Raw genomic sequence first — 16,527 nt, 5'->3', positions numbered from 1 at the left:
AGCAAATCTGCTTGATTTCTGTACACCGGAAATTCAATTTTACACATTCTTCTGGATATAGAGGCTCTAGCTGCTTGTTTTGGCCTGCACCAAAATCACGACTGTGATTGTCGACTTTGTATCAGTATCGGAAGACTATATGTAGCATTGAGATGGGCTGGTCTCATTGTGGTGTCGGCTTACTGAAACGTATATCCGAATGGTCCTTTCACTGAGTCGTGTATCGCATTGCGACACCTTTACTGTTTCAGGGTGTCTGAACTTTTCAGAATCTCAGCAATAGTGCAGACTGAGTGACAGCCTATAATAGTGCATCTATATCAGCATCAGTCATCGCATCACAAGAACATCAGTAGCAACCACCCCCAGAATTAGAGAATGCTACTGCTCCTATCACTACTCCTATTGGTACGACTAAAGGCGGCATGTAGGCGCCAACACAGTGGATTGAGCGAACGTTGACTGACTGGAGAGCGGAGCGTAATATCCATTCAGGAATTAAATCAAATCAATAGAGCCGTGTTGGGGGACTGAGAATGCGAAAAGTGGTTATGTCCCGGTTCTTGGTAAAAAAACGGATCTGATGGGCGACGGCTTGGTTGTTGCTGAACGGTGCAAATGGATGGGACGAGATATCTGCGTCAATGGTCAATATTGATCTTTGGGATCCCTTTAATACCGGCCTTTACTCTTTTATCACGCACGTCCTGGTCGCCAAGTTTAAGCTCAACCCCCTTGAAACGCGTCCTTTGACTTATAGCCGCGAGTAAAGCACCCTTTAGACGTGAACAGTGTCCAGAGATTCAGAGATCAGACATTGTTACTTGCGTTGAGTCTTAACCGTTCTTCATTCTCGCTCAGAAATCACAACTACGAACCAGTAAGCTCCTGAAGCAAGCAAGTTCAGAGCATGAGAAGGCCACGATCAGCTAGCCAGACATTACAAGAATAACCAAGTATTATTTGAAGTGTGGATAAAGGACTCGTCGCTTCGTAAAGCTGTCGCTACTGAAAGTGACGAAGCCGCTACTACCATTAGCGTCGCTACAAAGGTCGACAAGTCAAGAACGGTAAGCATTATGGCATTTCCGCACTTTATGAAGATACACCTTACTTAATTGTCTCTCTCTTCTAGACTAACAATGCTATCACAACTCTAGCACATCAAACACTATAGCAACATCCCGACTCCATTAGTAAATGTTGAAACCTATACTCTCACTGTCCCGAGAGCTTTGGTATTAATGTCAGAGTATGTGCTGCAACATGGCACGCAAATCAAGGGCGTATACAGGTATGTCACTGCGCCTACATGAGTTTCATTTGCATTTGGCATTCTTGAGTTTCTTACCAAGAACTTGCACTGGTGATGCCTTCAGCGACTGTATAGATAATGTGACTGCACCTCTTGTTGCATGCCAAGCATCACCATCACCAAAGGAAACCCACTCACTCGTCAGCGGGTGGAAGAAACTCGTTAGAAAAGTTAGTGGTCTGTGGGCAGGTGGTAAAAGTGAAACAAACAGCACCACTACCACTGAGCCGCCTGGGTTCAACACTGGAGCTGAAGTGTTTGGAATAAATGCCTCATAGCTAGGAATATTTTACCTCAATCTTTATAAAAACCCTGGAATAATCGCTTAAAAGAAAATACATATTATTTTGAAATCTCAAGAAGCCGACTGTCTTCAAATCTTTAAAGTCACTTTCCCAAGAGTGGTTGTTGGGTATGGACCTTGCGTAGATTCTCTACAGTTACATCCAAAGACACTGGCTGTACAGCCTGCATTGTTGATCTTGCTGCATTGATACAAAAGTTCTCCTTTGTAAACGTAAACCTTGGAGAGACCAATGCTGACTGGAGTCTTGGCAACATTGATCTCGACGATGGCTGTATCAGGAAACAATCGGTTTCAGAGAATTCGACGTGCAAGCAATCTATAACTCAGTAATTTCGATTGGCTTTATAACGCCGTTCAACTGATCCCAGTACTCCCCAACAGTTTCGTATTGAACACGTCTCAATACCAGGTGGGAAACCAATCGCAGCCAACTGTCGTTGCATCTTTTCTCAAGAAGTCATGACATGATCCCACATCCAATGATTTACACCGTAGTGATAGATAGTTTATAGACCAATCATATTTCATCCAAAAAGCCTTCCTTTTCAATACTCTTCTATATATACAGAGCTTCATAACGCAAATACCATTATTACATCTTTGCCTTCTTCAGAATGGGAGACCCTTTCAGCATATCGACCTACGATTTTGCGTAAGTACCAACTTTTGTATTAAACACACACCGAACTTACTTCGCCAGGCAGCGAGCAAGTAATCAGAGCATCAAGAATTGCTCTCCCAGCAGTAATCTCTAACTCATCTACTTGTTCAGGCGTAATAAACTCATTCTCCTTGCGACCAGCGAAGATCATGGTACAGGCTGAGGCCCGAATGCTCTTCCCCGTAGAGCAAGCAGCTAGATGTAGCAATTGATAGCTTTCCATTTCGAGAGTCTCACATTCAGGATGCGATTTGCGAATATCTTCAATTAATGTTTCATTCTCGTCCAAGAAGGATGGATCGTGACGACCTTTGAGAGCAGAAAACAAGCCTGTCAGTGCTTCCATTCTCGTACGAGACAAACGAGAACCAACATCAGTATTTATGTCTTTCAACAAGAAAACTGATAGTAATGAAGCATCCAGACCCACCTTGAGAAGAATAAAACGAGCACGCCGTAGCATTCATACACGGAATAACCGGAGTTCGTAGTTTCGTACTGAGCGATTTGATTAGACACTGCGACAATTCTGGATCAGCCTGTTCGGGCGACGATATAATATACGGTGGGCCTGCATGTTTCAGCCCTTTAGCAAGAGCACTGAAATAATCCACATTCCGTATAATGTTGATGGATCCCTTAGTAGCGACTGCCATATTCCCAACATGCGTTCTGTCCGATATGCCTCCACAGGAGCCGAATCTGGTAGAAAGAAGAGTGTTGAGCACGAGAACAGAGACTATTTGGGTCTGAAGTATACCTGCATATGAGCATTGGTCCATCAACAACAGCCCTACATTCACGAACAAAGAAATCTGTCATAGGGAAGCCCATTCCTGAAAAGATAGCGACCAAGTCAGAGGAAAATACGTCCTGCTAAGTATATCACGTTTTTGGCATACCAGTAGCAACAATGCTTAACGGTTTCCCCTTGTAGTAGCCAGTAAATGTCGTAAATCCTACAAAATAAAATATGTTGCATTGAATCAATCAGTCAACATAGACAGCATAGCGTGTCATTCTTTCAAACCTCGTTTGGTTGCTTTCTCAAACAATGGACCTGGCTTGTCAAATAACGTGGAGAGAGTCTTTGCCCGATTGGGATCTCCAACGCAGAGTATTCTACTGGCGACATCATGACGTTTCGTTCCGACGTGGTATGTCTCGCCATTCTCTACGATTAAAACCCGTCAATGATAATAAATGTGTGGATGTTTCGCTTCATACCCACCTGTCATGGGAAAGTTTGCATTAGTGAACTTGGGCATTTTTTATCGTGATATCAGATTTTTTGGCACTCTCCCCTTTTGGTCAAACTGGCTCGAACTGGTATGCTGATGAAACTCAATCAAAACTTCAAGAAGGTTTGAAAAATCGAGAAGATGAAGACACACTAAATATCGCGTAGAGATAGTTCGCTGAGCAATTATGGCATTCTATGTTCATTGAAGCAATTATGGCATTCTATGTTCATTGAAACATTAATTCGAATACTAAACTTATACGTGATTCTGGCTATAATTTGGATTGCGGCGACCACATTGAAACTTGTCCAACAAAAGTGAGTCCTAAGGGCAGTCCTGAAGTGTCCAATTTGCCGTCTGACTGGTGTAATTATACGTTTTCCATTGGAATGTCTTGGTTGAGACGACGTTGACGAGCACTCCAAGCTCTCTTCACTTTAGCTTTGGTGATGATGTTCATGCAGCTCAACAGGCTATGCAAAGGAACAAGCCGGTACATTCTGGATGCAGAATGTGGAAGAGTTAGTCGTTCGCAAAGGAAATCACATAAAGACGGTTTGCAAATACTTACACAATAAGTGCGATTAGAGAAGGAATGGTCATAGCAGTCAGCTCCAAGATGGTTGTTCCAATACTGGTTGCGGGTGTTGTTACGTCGGCCGCTCCATCAGAGGCACTAGGTGCATCTGCAAAGCCTAAAAGACTACTTCCAGTGCCTCGTATTCCAGCAATGAGACCAGCAGCCCATATTCCAGCGAGTATACCAAACATTCCCATAGCGAGGGTCTCAATGAATGCAAGACCAACACAAAACAGGATTCTGCTCCAAGTAAAGTAGTCCACGTTGGCTCCAGCTTCGTGAACCAGATATGCCGTTGCTTGACTGTTTCCAGAGTACACACTAGCGTACAAGCATATCCCACTGTGCATGTCAACGTCAATATGTCGATCCTCAAAAATCGTCTTGATCACAGGCACACTACCAATTTCGCAAACAGTTCTGACGGCAGGTAATTCAATGCGTTGCCATTCACGATCTGGCATTTCAGGAATGAGGCGAGTCAAGAGTTCTGTAAAGCGTTCTGTATATCCCATTGAAATTCTCCATGTTTGAGCTCGGGCCAGCAGTTCGTGAACCATTCCGGCTGTCGGGAGTGCACCACTCGTGAGAAGTAGCGCCGCCATTTCGTGGTCGTTATTGGTTAATGAGAGTTTCAGGGCGTTTTGTAAGGTTGCGAGTGGAAGTCTCACAGCACGAATCTCGGCTGATGGTGGCGGTGGAGGGGAAATCAAATTTGATGTCTGGGTGAGAGATGAGGTTCGTGATGGTATCGATATGACTGGGAGTGGACGTGGAGCCAGTAAAAGGGAAGCGACCCGAAGGTTTTTCGATTTCACAGCTGTGAGTAAGAGGGTACCACGACCAGATTCAGCTAACGTTCTCCGTCTTGGTCTAGGAGGTGCGATGACGATAAGGGGTTGTGGAGGCGGCGTTTGAATAGCAGCTGGAGGAGCAACATTCTCTTCGACTGGCGTTTGTGGTGGTGGTGTAGTGGCGGCAGGTGTATCATTGAGTGGTGTATTGTTGCCAGGCAGATTTGGTAACCGGAACGAGACTCCAGAATCAACACGAAGAGCTCGACTCAGCTTGCGGAACACTCGGAGTCCGCGATTCTTCATTACTCTGACCTAATCCAATGATCGGCAAAAAAATCGTCAGTGCTAAAATGACAATGCCTGAGGTGTAACAAACGATTTCAGCTTACATCTGGAGTAGCCCCCTTCTCGAGAAGCAAATCAGCCAAATTGAAATGAGAAAACGACACAGCCGCTCTTAAAGCAGCTCCTCCGCCAGCCTGGACATCACATCCTGCATCAATCAACATTTTACAGATTTGCACTTGATAATTCTCCAAGGGGCAGTTTATAACGGCGGGCGATTCCATATCTGTAGAGCTAATTTGTTGCGTACGATGACATATGCATGTAGGTGATTTCATAAATCCCAAAGTCCAGCAGTTTTGCAACGCATTTCTGCCATCCCGATAAATCAAGAATCTTGAGCGGATGAGGAGTGAGCTGGATAGAGCTTTGAATCTTCTCGATGCGAGGGGCAACTGTGTTGAAGATGATTGAATAATGATCTTTTCCAAAATCTCATTCGGAACGTCATTAATTGTTGTCTGCGTCGATATTGTTTGGTTGTCGATCGGAGTGACGCGGGACGTCGACAATCGAGGAAGAGACCTCAACAAAGTACTCGACCGTTTAAACTGCACTCTGCTATGGTCCTCCATCTTGACTTTTAAAACTGTGTTTTGTTTTTAACTGATTCGGATGAAGATTTCTGACTCGGAAATTTCTTGGACTTCAAAACGAAAAATTCGGTCATTCAACAGTTATAAAGTAGATGAGAGAACGGAGTTTTATGAGTAAAGGTTATTGATATACACGCGCAAAGCATAAATACACATTTGTACAGCAGTTTTTATATGGAGGGCTTTTAGAGCTCGTGGAACTCGAAGCGATTTTCGACCTTGAGGTAGCTGTAAGTGTCAGAAAAACGACTCAGACAGCAGGAAGATCACTTCGCGCACTTACTAAAGCTTCCATAAAGTCAATCAGGAGGACTTCTTGCCGAGTCTTCACATAAGAAGTCAAATCCAAGACTTCAATCTTCTTCTTCTCGAGACTGGTACCAAGCCATTCTTCACCACCGGCATTTTCAACCAATTCTGAGAGCTTGTCGACAGCCGAGGCCAAATCCGCTTGTCGATCTTCAAATAATTGGGCTTGGTTTGTTTGGATGGGCTTTTCACGTTTCATGTAGAAGGCAGCCACATATGAATAAGCGAGTGTTCGGCGGCATTTTAAGAGCAGATCAACCTAAATGGAAGACGTAAACATCTGCACGAAAGGAATGCAAATATAAGTGAACGAAACACTTACAGCAGTACGGAGGAATTGGACTTGGATGTATGAGAGACTGGTTTCAATTTGAAGCTGGGTCATTTTGGTTTCAATTTTTTCGTATGCTTGAGCAGTCAAATTCACGGCCTAAAAAAGACAAAGTGTTACAAGGGATACAACATGATTTGCGAAAGACGCCGTTGACGCTCACAGCAATATCATTGGTGTATCGGGTAAAGTAGTGAAGGTAGCGTTGGAGAGAAGCCCGTGATGCATCAGCAACACCTTGCCCTGCTTTATGCTGATCGATATCAAACTTGTTACATTGCTTGTCATAGCCTAGACATGCAAGCGAAAGGATCAGACATGGAAGCGAAACAAGCGGGAAAATCGTAAGCATACCATGCCAGTCCTTGTAACAATTCCAACAAAAGTGTGAACCACATTTCCAACATGACTAAAAAAAGGTGTCGTCAAGATCTGTCTATTGTCCACTCCGTGCACACAACAAAGTGCTTACCATGTGATGACAACCACCATTCTTTTCAATAGCGGTGTGGCATTTCAAGCAGTCCTTGGTGCTAATTTAGATACAACAAGTCAAACCTCAATAACTGGATGAAACAAAAAAAATATTGACAGACTAACATAGATGCAACAAGTCAAACCTCAATAACTGGATGGAAGAAAAAAATATTGACAGCGATTGCTCGTAACTTACTTTCCCGTAATCCACTTCGCAGTCTCTGAATCATCAGCACATCGTTTGATCCATTTTACCAACAGCGTGCAGCAAATCGGCTAGTGATCAGTCTCATGGTCGCAAGCAAAGCAGAATGATTGACCACAGTCACAAACCACGCGTGGCATCTACGTAAGGCGAAAATTTTCAGCAAACAAAAATATCGAGGTGGGAAGAATACTCAAACTTACTTGAAGTACTGGGTCGGAAATCTCAGCAACCATATTCTGGAATTCAATGACATATGTACAGTCGGGGGCAGGACAGCATTTCAATTTCTTCTTGGAATCAACAAAGCTTCGTATTTGCCATTGTTGAAGCTTGTCGAGGCATTCTGGAGCGATTTGTTGAATGGCAGAGTCACAAAGTACGACTTTGCACCCTGGACATCCAAATTGGAGTTCTCGATCGGCGATTTTTCGTGTCACGTATTCTCTAAGTAAATTTAAGTGTGGGAGCCATGTATTTGGTCAAGGAGGGGTTGTAAAAGTACATGAACATACTTGTAACAATCTTGACAGAACTTGTGCCCACACCCAACCAGCGACAAAACACGAGCATTTGGTTTTGGAGGCTCATCGTCACCACAAATACCACACACGAATCCACGCCTCCAATCACCCTCCTGGATCTGAAGGGATGATACTGACAGATCAGGAAGAGATGACAGTCCAGACTTTATGAGCAGTGCATCCCAAGCTTTGCCTTGATCAGCCTACAACACACGATTCAGAATATCAGTTGCAATGTTCTACTCAACGTCAGGATGAAGAAACTGAACTCACGTAGGCATCAAGCACACGTTCAGTCTTCCATCCAGCATTTCGAAAGAGGCAAGCGACAACATCTAGACTCAAGCATAGAGTCTCGACCAATTGATTGATTTCCTTCTTGATCATGTTATTATTGATGCCTGAAGGCGTATGCACCATGTATCGAGATTCGTAAAGCGCCTAATATTGTTTGATGTTGTGATGTTTGCACGTTAGCTCCTTTATTACAGCATGAACGACTATAAAGCGAAAGGGCAATCTACCTTGTTCAATGGCATCTTCTTTTTATGAGCAAGCCCATTCGCTTCTTCCTCCTCGTCAAGAGCTTCAAATGTTTGGTCTTCATCATCAAAATCAAGATCTTCGTCAAAGTCGGCAAACTCTTCTTCTTCGTCAGAGTCTATTCCAATCATCTCTTTAGGTACTTCTACCTTGGCTTTCTTCTTCGCTTGCATTTCTGGAGGATGTACAAACGTTGGTTTTTGCTAAGTCTTCAAACGCGAAATACACGTGATTGGCGTTCTTTCGACTGAACCAAAGTTTGGTCATAGGAAAGGGCACCTATTTTACGTGCCAATAGCAATTTGCGAGCTGCTTGAGTCTTCAAAACGCGTAGAAACTTTGTGTCGTCGTAGGGTAAAGAACCTAAAGAGAAGATCTCAAGTCATCGAACCTAGCCGCGTGCTAACTATGGAGTGCGATGAACGCTGTGCATCGTTTTCAAGTTAGAATGGTGAGCTGTTTGGGATGCTTTAGGGAACGTGATAATTCGTTCGGGAGCTACGTGAAGAAAATGAGCAAAGCGAAGTTCTATGAGTTAACAATCGATATACATGCGGAAAGGATAAATACATATTTGTACAAGCACTCTGCATATCTAGAGCTCATCGAACTCGTAGCGATTCTCGACCTTAAAGAAAACGGGAGTGTTAGCAAAAAACGAGAAGGAGCTGGGAAAACTGAAAGATGGCCTTGAAGCCCCACTCACCAAAGCTTCCATAAAGTCAACCAACAGAATTTCTTGACGGCTCTTCACATAAGAAGTCAAATCCAACACTTCAATTTTCTTCTTTTCTAGATTTGGACCAAGCCATTCATCACCACCAGCGTTTTCAACCAAGTCAGAGAGTTTGTCGACAGCTGAAGCCAAATCAGCTTGTCGATCCTCGAATAATTGTGCTTGGTTGGTTTGGATGGGCTTTTCGCGTTTCATAAAGAAGGCAGCAACATATGTATAAGCAAGGGTACGACGACACTTTAAGAGGAGCTCGGCCTAAATGGATAGATGCCAGAATCAGCTAAATAAACGAGTAAAAGCTTTAGAGATACGTACAGCAGTACGAAGGAATTGGACTTGGATGTATGAGAGGCTAGTTTCGTTTTGAAGTTGGACCATTTTGCTTTCAACCTTTTCGTATGCTTGCTCAGTCAATTTCACGGCCTACAAAAACACTTGTTCAATGGATTCAAATTCTTAAGTCAGCAAAGGTGATTTCGCACTTACAGCCATATCATTGGCGTATCGAGTAAAGTAGTGAACAAAACGTTTCAGAGCAGCCCTGGTTAGATCAGCTGCACTTTGTCCGGCTGCATGCTGATCGAGATCAAACTTGTTGCATTGCTTGTCATAGCCTAAATTAGTGAAGAGATAAGTACGTGTCAGAAGTCGCAGCAAAAAAAGTTCCAGGAATTGCTAGTAGTATAATACCATGCCAGTCCTTGTAACAATTCCAACAGAACTGTGAACGACATTTCCAGCATTGCTAAAGAATACGAGAAAGCAAAAGTTAATCATAGAATAGGGCGAGGAACAAGCAAAACCTACCATACGATGACAACCACCATTCTTTTCAATAGCTGTGTGGCATTTCAAGCAGTTCTTGGTGTTGGCAGTAAGCCATTTGGCAGTCTCTGAATCATCAGCACATCTTTTGATCCATTTTGCCAATAGCGTACAACACAAAGGCTGGTGGTCGGTATCATGGTCACAGCCAAAGCAGAAAGATTTACCACAGTCACAAACGACACGCGGCATCTAAGCAAGGTGAAAATGATTAGCAAGCAAAAAAAGAGGGTTCGAAATAGTCTCAGACTTACTTGAAGTACTGGGTCGGAAATCTCAGCAACCATATTTTGGAATTCAATGACATATGCACAATCAGGTGCAGGACAGCATTTCAGCTTCTTCTTGGAATCGACGAAGCTTCTGATATGCCATTGTTGTAGCTTTTCAGCACATTCAGGTGCGATCTGCTGAATGGCAGAGTCACAAAGAACGATTTTGCACCCTGGACATCCAAATTGTAGCTCTCGTTCAGTGACCTTTCGTGTCACGTATTCCCTAAAATGTAGCCATGTACGAGCGTCAGCGATCTGCAAGAGAGTGTACTTCATTCTGCGAGGATGTTACAGGCACGTACTTGTAACAATCTTCACAGAATTTGTGACCACACCCAACCAACGACAGTACATGAGCATTTGTTTTGGAAGGCTCATCATCACCGCATATACCACACATACATCCAGGCTCCCAATCATCTTTCTGGATTTGAAGCGAAGATGTTGACGACAGGTCACAAAGAGTAGATAATCCCGACTTTTTGAGCAGTGCATCCCAAGCATTTCCTTGATCAGCCTATAGCACATGAATCAGTATCTAGATGATTGGTTTATGCCAAATGCATGGGCTTGCAAATGAGAATACATACATAGGCATCAAGCACACGTTCAGTCTTCCATCCAGCATTTCGAAAGAGGCAAGCGACAACATCTCGACTCAAGCATAAGGTCTCAACCAATGGGGTGATTTCCTTCTTTATCATGTTATTATTGATGCCTGAAGGCGTATGCACCATGTATCGAGATTCGTAAAGCGCCTAATATTGTTTGATGTTGTGATGTTTGCACATTAGCTCCTTTATTACAGCATGAACGACTATAAAGCGAAAGAGCAATCTACCTTGTTCAATGGCATCTTCCCCTTGTGAGAAAGCCCATTCACTTCTTCCTCTTCGTCCAGTGCCTCGAATGCCGTTTCGTCGTCATCATCAGAATCCAGTTGCGATTCATCGAAATCAGCAAACTCTTCATCGGAATCACCCTGTGCGAGCATCTCGGAATCTACCTTTGACTTCTTTCTTGCAGACATGTCCTTTGCTGCATGAGTGAGGTTTTGTCAATGCACGGGATTGCAGAGGGAGACAGCTCAACACGACCATTTTTATTCGCGGTAAGAGAGAGCTCGGAAAGATCAAATTAATCAATTCCAAATTTTAAAAAACTATTCATAACGTGTGGAACATTGTGGGGCAGCAAATCGAATTTTACGTGTATTATGATCCAGTCCAGCTCTTACAACTTTTGACTAGGACTAACCGTCAAAGCATCAACCGCATCACATAGTGCAGCTCTGATTCTTTGAGTACGACGATCTCCTGCCGCGGATGGGTGTGCACCGTTCATGACAAAGCCCATGGAGACGTTGTGGTTTTGATCCCATTGGCAGACAGATCCACCTAATCCCATTGATTATTGGCAAGTGTACAGTTGTTATATCACCAAGAGAACGTAAAATTGACTCGCACCTAATCCCATCCAACCACTCCAGCACCAATTGGCTCTTCTGTTGGATCCTTTGCCATTTGGGAACCATGGTTGAGTCTGCTCAGGCTGTGGTGGAATGTTTTGATGGCCTCGTTAGTGATTCTGCAAAAACTCCAACAAACACACCAAGACACCAGCACATAAAACGCAAACTTCCTGTACTCACCCAGTGTGCATAGCCGGCGTTCGTTAACCGAATTTCAAAGTTGGAGTTAACATCAGTCATTAACTCTTGCTCCACATCAGCCTTCTTCATTGCTTCAACAGAGATCAATCTTTCTCCGTTCAAGGAGCCACCACCGGCCATAATCGCAGCGATGGTAGCTAATCCGTTCGCATTGGTGACGCAATTGAAAGATGGAGCTTGTCCTTTTCTTCCAACTCGAGTATTCACCACTGGAATCATTTCTGTAACTCCCACGGTGACGCGGCCCACATTTGCCGATATCGCAACTGTTGATGCCGGGAGCTCCTGTATCAGATTGTGAGTTCCATGTATTGCTTGGATTCCAAATCTATAACAGTACCTTTGCTGCTGGTTGCGGCTTTAATCCTTCCCTTCCGTAAGGCCAGGGCACGATATCACATATCTACAGGTTTTATTAATTGTGAGATCTAGCGAGGAAAGCGTTGTAAGCTTGCATACCCTTTTAGATGACTCGACCGAGTCTGGAGTTCCACAATAAAACTCAACCCCATAAGGTGTAAAAAGTTCGTTGACCAGAACTCCAAAAGACTTGTTGCCAGATACGCGTCGAAAGATTTCATTTAACACCCAGCCTCGGGTTGCAGCGTGATAACTGTACGTGGTGATTCCAGCAAAGTTGTGAGGTTGTTCGGCAATTAAATGAGCCATCAGTTCCAAGTCTTGCCAGTCTTCTCTAATCAACATAAACCAACCGTCAAGATATATGCGTGAAGACGACTCATGCACTCAAACAGGCTCACACTCTGGGACGATGTCTGGCATCAAACCAACTTAGGCCGCCTCGATGACCTAAAACATCCTTAACCTTGACGTTCTCCTTGTCGTATCGGCCAAACTCGGGCCAGTAAGCGGAGACCAACGCTTCATAGTCGAGTTTTCCTGTAGATACTAGATATGCTGCGACGATCGACTCGACGGTCTTGCCACTTGAGAAAACAACGTTGAGTGTTGACTCGTCGTACTAATTGTGAAGATTCACGTGAGCTGGCAGGTTGCAATCATCAACAGAAACTGTTCAAGTACGTGCATTCTGCGTGTAGGTGACATCAGTATAGCCTCCGTAAAGCTCGACCACCTTTCGACCTAGCGAATTCAAGAGTCAGACCAGATCATAATTCCAAATTATAAGCTCCAAGACCCTTCGGCCTAGTGAATTCTAGTGTCCGACCAAATCACAATTCCAAATGTTTACGCAAACGACGATTTCAATGGCAAGAATTCGAAACTAGCTACCAACGATTCGCATTTTCAGTGTCCATACCTTGATAATATATGACTAGGGAGCTTCCGATTTCGTCTCCATCATCAAAGTTGGCCTTGAAGGCCGCTGCTACTTTTGCAAATCCAGGTTCACACCTCACTACCTTGATGGGGAAGCTCTTTGGAGTAGCCATCATTTAGTCTTGACGTTGGAAAGCAAAAAAGTCACGCAAGGCCAGGGAAGCACCGTTCCAATTCAGCAAGGAGGTATGATCGTGGATTTTCAGAGTGTTGCACTGCACACAAATCAATGAAACAGAGAATGAAACCAGACGGCGAGAGTACCATTTCAATGTCTTGATCGTGTTATTTAACCCACCTGCCGTGATCAACGCGTTCCGCAGCATCTCTTAGGCAGCTCTGGCGATTTTCAGAAACTTGATTTCTTGATTTCAGAATTCATTATCTCAATACTCAACGCTGCAATACCTGGGTCTAGCCACCACGAACTAGCTTGAATTGAGAATTAATTTGGTCACACATCTTCGCTCTTCAAACCTTCACACGTTTGATCTTTTCGTTCAAAACTTCAGCTTTTGCCAGCCAACAAGGAAACTTACAATCACTATACAGATCTGATCATTTCGCTAACGATCTAAACATATACCGCTTCATTCAACTGTATTTTGAGCTTGCAGACAATGGATTCCAAACGAAAGCCAGAATCCCTTCCTGGCAGTCCCATAGTGAAGAAGGCAAAATCAGATTCAATGTTTCCTCCTGCAGCCGATGAAGATTCAGGTACATATTCACGCTTTCGACGATGAGCTTTGTCGAGACAGAGATCAGCGACATCAAAAAATCTAAACTTTTTTGTATTTTACGTAGGCGGAGGAGGCGAGTCAACAGTCCCAGAAGCTTCAATAGTAGATGGTGAAGCTGAGAACGAGGTAAACAAATTAGCTTACGCCCTGTTGCCCGCACATGTTAGTCTTAAACTTACTCTTTCAACAATCTAGGAGGAGGAAGCAAAAAAACCACCTTCCAGAGCAATACAAGAAGAACAAGCTGGATCTATCCAATTTCGAGTTGTCGTTAATGACGGAACTGCAGAATCCATGATATTACTGACGGGGCTTAAGAATATCTTTCAAAAGCAATTGCCCAAAATGCCAAAAGAGTATATTGCTCGACTAGTGTATGATCGAACACACGTATCCATGGCCGTAGTAAGAGATCAGCTTATAGTAGTCGGTGGCATCACGTATCGGCCATTCGAAGCTCGTCGCTTTGGTGAAATTGTGTTTTGTGCTATTGCTTCGAATGAACAAGTCAAGGTACACACTCATCGTGGTGAATTGACCAACAATTAGAGCCTTTTTTGGATTCGATTCTTAAGAGGAAATCTGTACATCTCATTACATCAATATCAACAATAGGGTTATGGTTCACGTCTAATGAGCCATTTGAAGGACTATGTCGCAGAAAATAGCAATATTCAGCACTTCTTGACATATGCAGACAATTACGCTATCGGCTACTTTAAAAAACAAGGATTTACGACCGATATTACTTTGGATAAGTCGATATGGGTTGGTTATATCAAGGACTATGAAGGAGGAACCATCATGCAGGTGTGTATCTTACGACAGAGTGTTGTATTGTACGTCATCATATGTTCAAATTTTTTTCGCATGTACTGAATCGACCTCTCTACATCGTTCTGTAGTGCACGATGCTACCAAAGGTCCGGTATCTTGCTGCACATGACATACTGTCAACCCAACGACGAGCAGTTTTGCAAAAGATTCAACAGATTGCCAAAGGCTCGTACACCATCCATCCTGGTCTGAATATATTCAAGAAGGGTGTAAAGCAAGTTGCACCAGAGTCAATACCAGGATTGTGTGAGTTTGGTTCTTCAATATAATGGTGGTTTGTGACTTTGTAGATAATATGTTCACAGGGATTTCTCTCTGTTAATTTAGTGGAAGCAGGGTGGGTGCCAGAAATGGCACAAATGCCTTCAAAACCTCCTGCTAGAACACGAGGTCCATTGTACCCCCTCATGAGAAAGCTAGTAGCAGAGATGGTTGATAATTCACAGTCTTGGCCATTCCATGAGCCCGTTACTGTGAGTTATCAATCCACCTTGTTGATCATTTAACTTATTTATTTAGCATGCATTGAAGTCTTTTTTTCTCCCCTCTTTAGGGTGTTCCTGATTATTACAAAATCATTACTGAACCTATGGGTACGTTGCCTACTCAATGAACACTTTTCAAGCATCTGCATGCTTAACATTTGGAACATTGGTAGACTTGAGAACATTGGGCGAGAATGTCGAAGACGATACATATCAGACCTTTGATGCTTTTTCAAACGATGTGCAAAGAATCTTTGATAATTGCAGAAAGTACAACGAAGAAGGGTCAAATTATGTGAAATGTGCTACAAAGTAAGGGCTTGGATCAACAAAAAACTTGGGTATGCGGAGTCTAGAAGATGTCGTTTAACCGATTTGTCTCGGTAGGTTGGAAAAGTTCTTCAAAGAACGATCAAAACAGTTGAGAGCAGAGAACCGTGATATACCGTAATGGCTTGTTGTGGTTGAGCTTTGCTTGGAGTTGTGTTGTAAATAATTACAGAAGCGTTGTTAGCTGTAACTGTGATCGTGAGTTTTCATCATCGCGATCTGAGTCAGTTCCAGTAAGGTCCGAGAAAGGCCTATGTTGGAAAGGCCTATGTTGGCACGCGACGCCAGCGCGGCGCAAGACTGCCATTGGTGATTTTACCAGCAACTCATAATCTCGCTTGGCGTTTTGTAAATGACTTGAAGAAAAGCTTGCGGAGAAGAAGCTTCCATTATATAGTGAGTTCCTTGATAGATCATTTTGATCGTGTTCTATAATGTTATTTGCCAGAGTGCTGACGCGAAATAATCCATTGTAGAATTCAATATGGAACCGATGCCAGCAGCGCAACACGTCCAGATTCATCTAGGCAATACATTGCATGTTTTGTTTGCTCTTCTCCACCTTTGCTAATGCGACGTCACGTCTCATCAAACGTGATTCTCAATTCACAATTTTTTTTTTCAATTCGTGCTCTTTCGCCTTTCGTTGGGGGGTATCTCGAATTGGACGAGGATTCAAGACTTTGGAGGGCAAAATTGACGTATTTAAACATGCTTTTATGCCACTCAGCTGACGTTACCATCAGTCTAGAACGTTGCACGGCCTGACATGAGAAATTTTGAAAAGGTTTAACTGACATCACTGACATCAGCTAACTTCGCACTACGCGTCCATCTAGAATGCTCAAAGGCGATGCTATCAATCAGAAATGGATGCACGAAGCATCTGGATTGATAAAGGCTAATTCGATTGATGCACGATTTTTTTTCTGGTGAGTGATTGTCGCAAGAAAGATGTTTGGAAACCACAAGACGGCAGAGATGCACGATGATGAGAAACGTTTACAGTCAATGCATGGCTTATCTGAACCCAATTTATGTGGTAACGTTTATATCTGAGTGCACTCTGCGCCATACCTTCTGAACTC

The 16,527-nt window shown here is 43.4% G+C and overlaps 5 protein-coding genes across 5 annotated transcripts; 1 reads left to right on the top strand and 4 right to left on the bottom strand.

The window, feature by feature from the left end:
• Positions 1–2,214: 2,214 nt before the first annotated feature.
• On the bottom strand, positions 2,215–3,551 carry SmJEL517_g00335 (uncharacterized protein; the record flags this gene model as incomplete). The annotated part of the gene is made up of 7 exons (XM_031166265.1): positions 2,215–2,262; positions 2,315–2,592; positions 2,714–2,985; positions 3,044–3,119; positions 3,186–3,242; positions 3,314–3,457; positions 3,515–3,551. 7 exons carry the CDS (start codon positions 3,549–3,551, stop codon positions 2,215–2,217), a joined length of 912 nt encoding a protein of 303 aa, XP_031027813.1.
• A 543-nt stretch (positions 3,552–4,094) lies between these two features.
• On the bottom strand, positions 4,095–8,407 carry SmJEL517_g00334 (uncharacterized protein; the record flags this gene model as incomplete). Its single annotated transcript, XM_031166264.1, has 14 exons — positions 4,095–5,216; positions 5,294–5,644; positions 6,008–6,073; positions 6,129–6,413; positions 6,477–6,584; positions 6,649–6,776; positions 6,840–6,894; positions 6,958–7,018; positions 7,159–7,238; positions 7,296–7,307; positions 7,371–7,614; positions 7,683–7,894; positions 7,965–8,132; positions 8,216–8,407. The coding sequence occupies 14 exons, from the start codon at positions 8,405–8,407 to the stop codon at positions 4,095–4,097; spliced, it is 3,084 nt and encodes a 1,027-aa protein (XP_031027814.1).
• A 422-nt stretch (positions 8,408–8,829) lies between these two features.
• Positions 8,830–11,064, bottom strand: SmJEL517_g00333 (uncharacterized protein; the record flags this gene model as incomplete). The annotated part of the gene is made up of 10 exons (XM_031166263.1): positions 8,830–8,862; positions 8,941–9,225; positions 9,286–9,393; positions 9,457–9,584; positions 9,661–9,715; positions 9,778–9,987; positions 10,050–10,293; positions 10,373–10,587; positions 10,661–10,828; positions 10,912–11,064. The coding sequence occupies 10 exons, from the start codon at positions 11,062–11,064 to the stop codon at positions 8,830–8,832; spliced, it is 1,599 nt and encodes a 532-aa protein (XP_031027811.1).
• A 239-nt stretch (positions 11,065–11,303) lies between these two features.
• Positions 11,304–13,157, bottom strand: SmJEL517_g00332 (uncharacterized protein; the record flags this gene model as incomplete). Its single annotated transcript, XM_031166262.1, has 8 exons — positions 11,304–11,467; positions 11,537–11,621; positions 11,722–12,027; positions 12,083–12,145; positions 12,202–12,436; positions 12,504–12,724; positions 12,809–12,846; positions 13,025–13,157. The coding sequence occupies 8 exons, from the start codon at positions 13,155–13,157 to the stop codon at positions 11,304–11,306; spliced, it is 1,245 nt and encodes a 414-aa protein (XP_031027812.1).
• Positions 13,158–13,664: 507 nt separating this feature from the next.
• Positions 13,665–15,560, top strand: SmJEL517_g00331 (uncharacterized protein; the record flags this gene model as incomplete). The annotated part of the gene is made up of 9 exons (XM_031166261.1): positions 13,665–13,764; positions 13,852–13,913; positions 13,983–14,300; positions 14,403–14,597; positions 14,693–14,870; positions 14,952–15,097; positions 15,178–15,217; positions 15,283–15,421; positions 15,497–15,560. 9 exons carry the CDS (start codon positions 13,665–13,667, stop codon positions 15,558–15,560), a joined length of 1,242 nt encoding a protein of 413 aa, XP_031027809.1.
• Positions 15,561–16,527: the final 967 nt, after the last annotated feature.

The sequence above is a fragment of the Synchytrium microbalum genome (assembly GCF_006535985.1).
Source record: "Synchytrium microbalum strain JEL517 chromosome Unknown SmJEL517_scf0001, whole genome shotgun sequence".
NCBI lineage: Eukaryota > Fungi > Chytridiomycota > Chytridiomycetes > Synchytriales > Synchytriaceae > Synchytrium > Synchytrium microbalum.
Note: the sequence above shows the minus strand (reverse complement) of the source record. Positions and strands in the feature narration are given on the sequence as shown.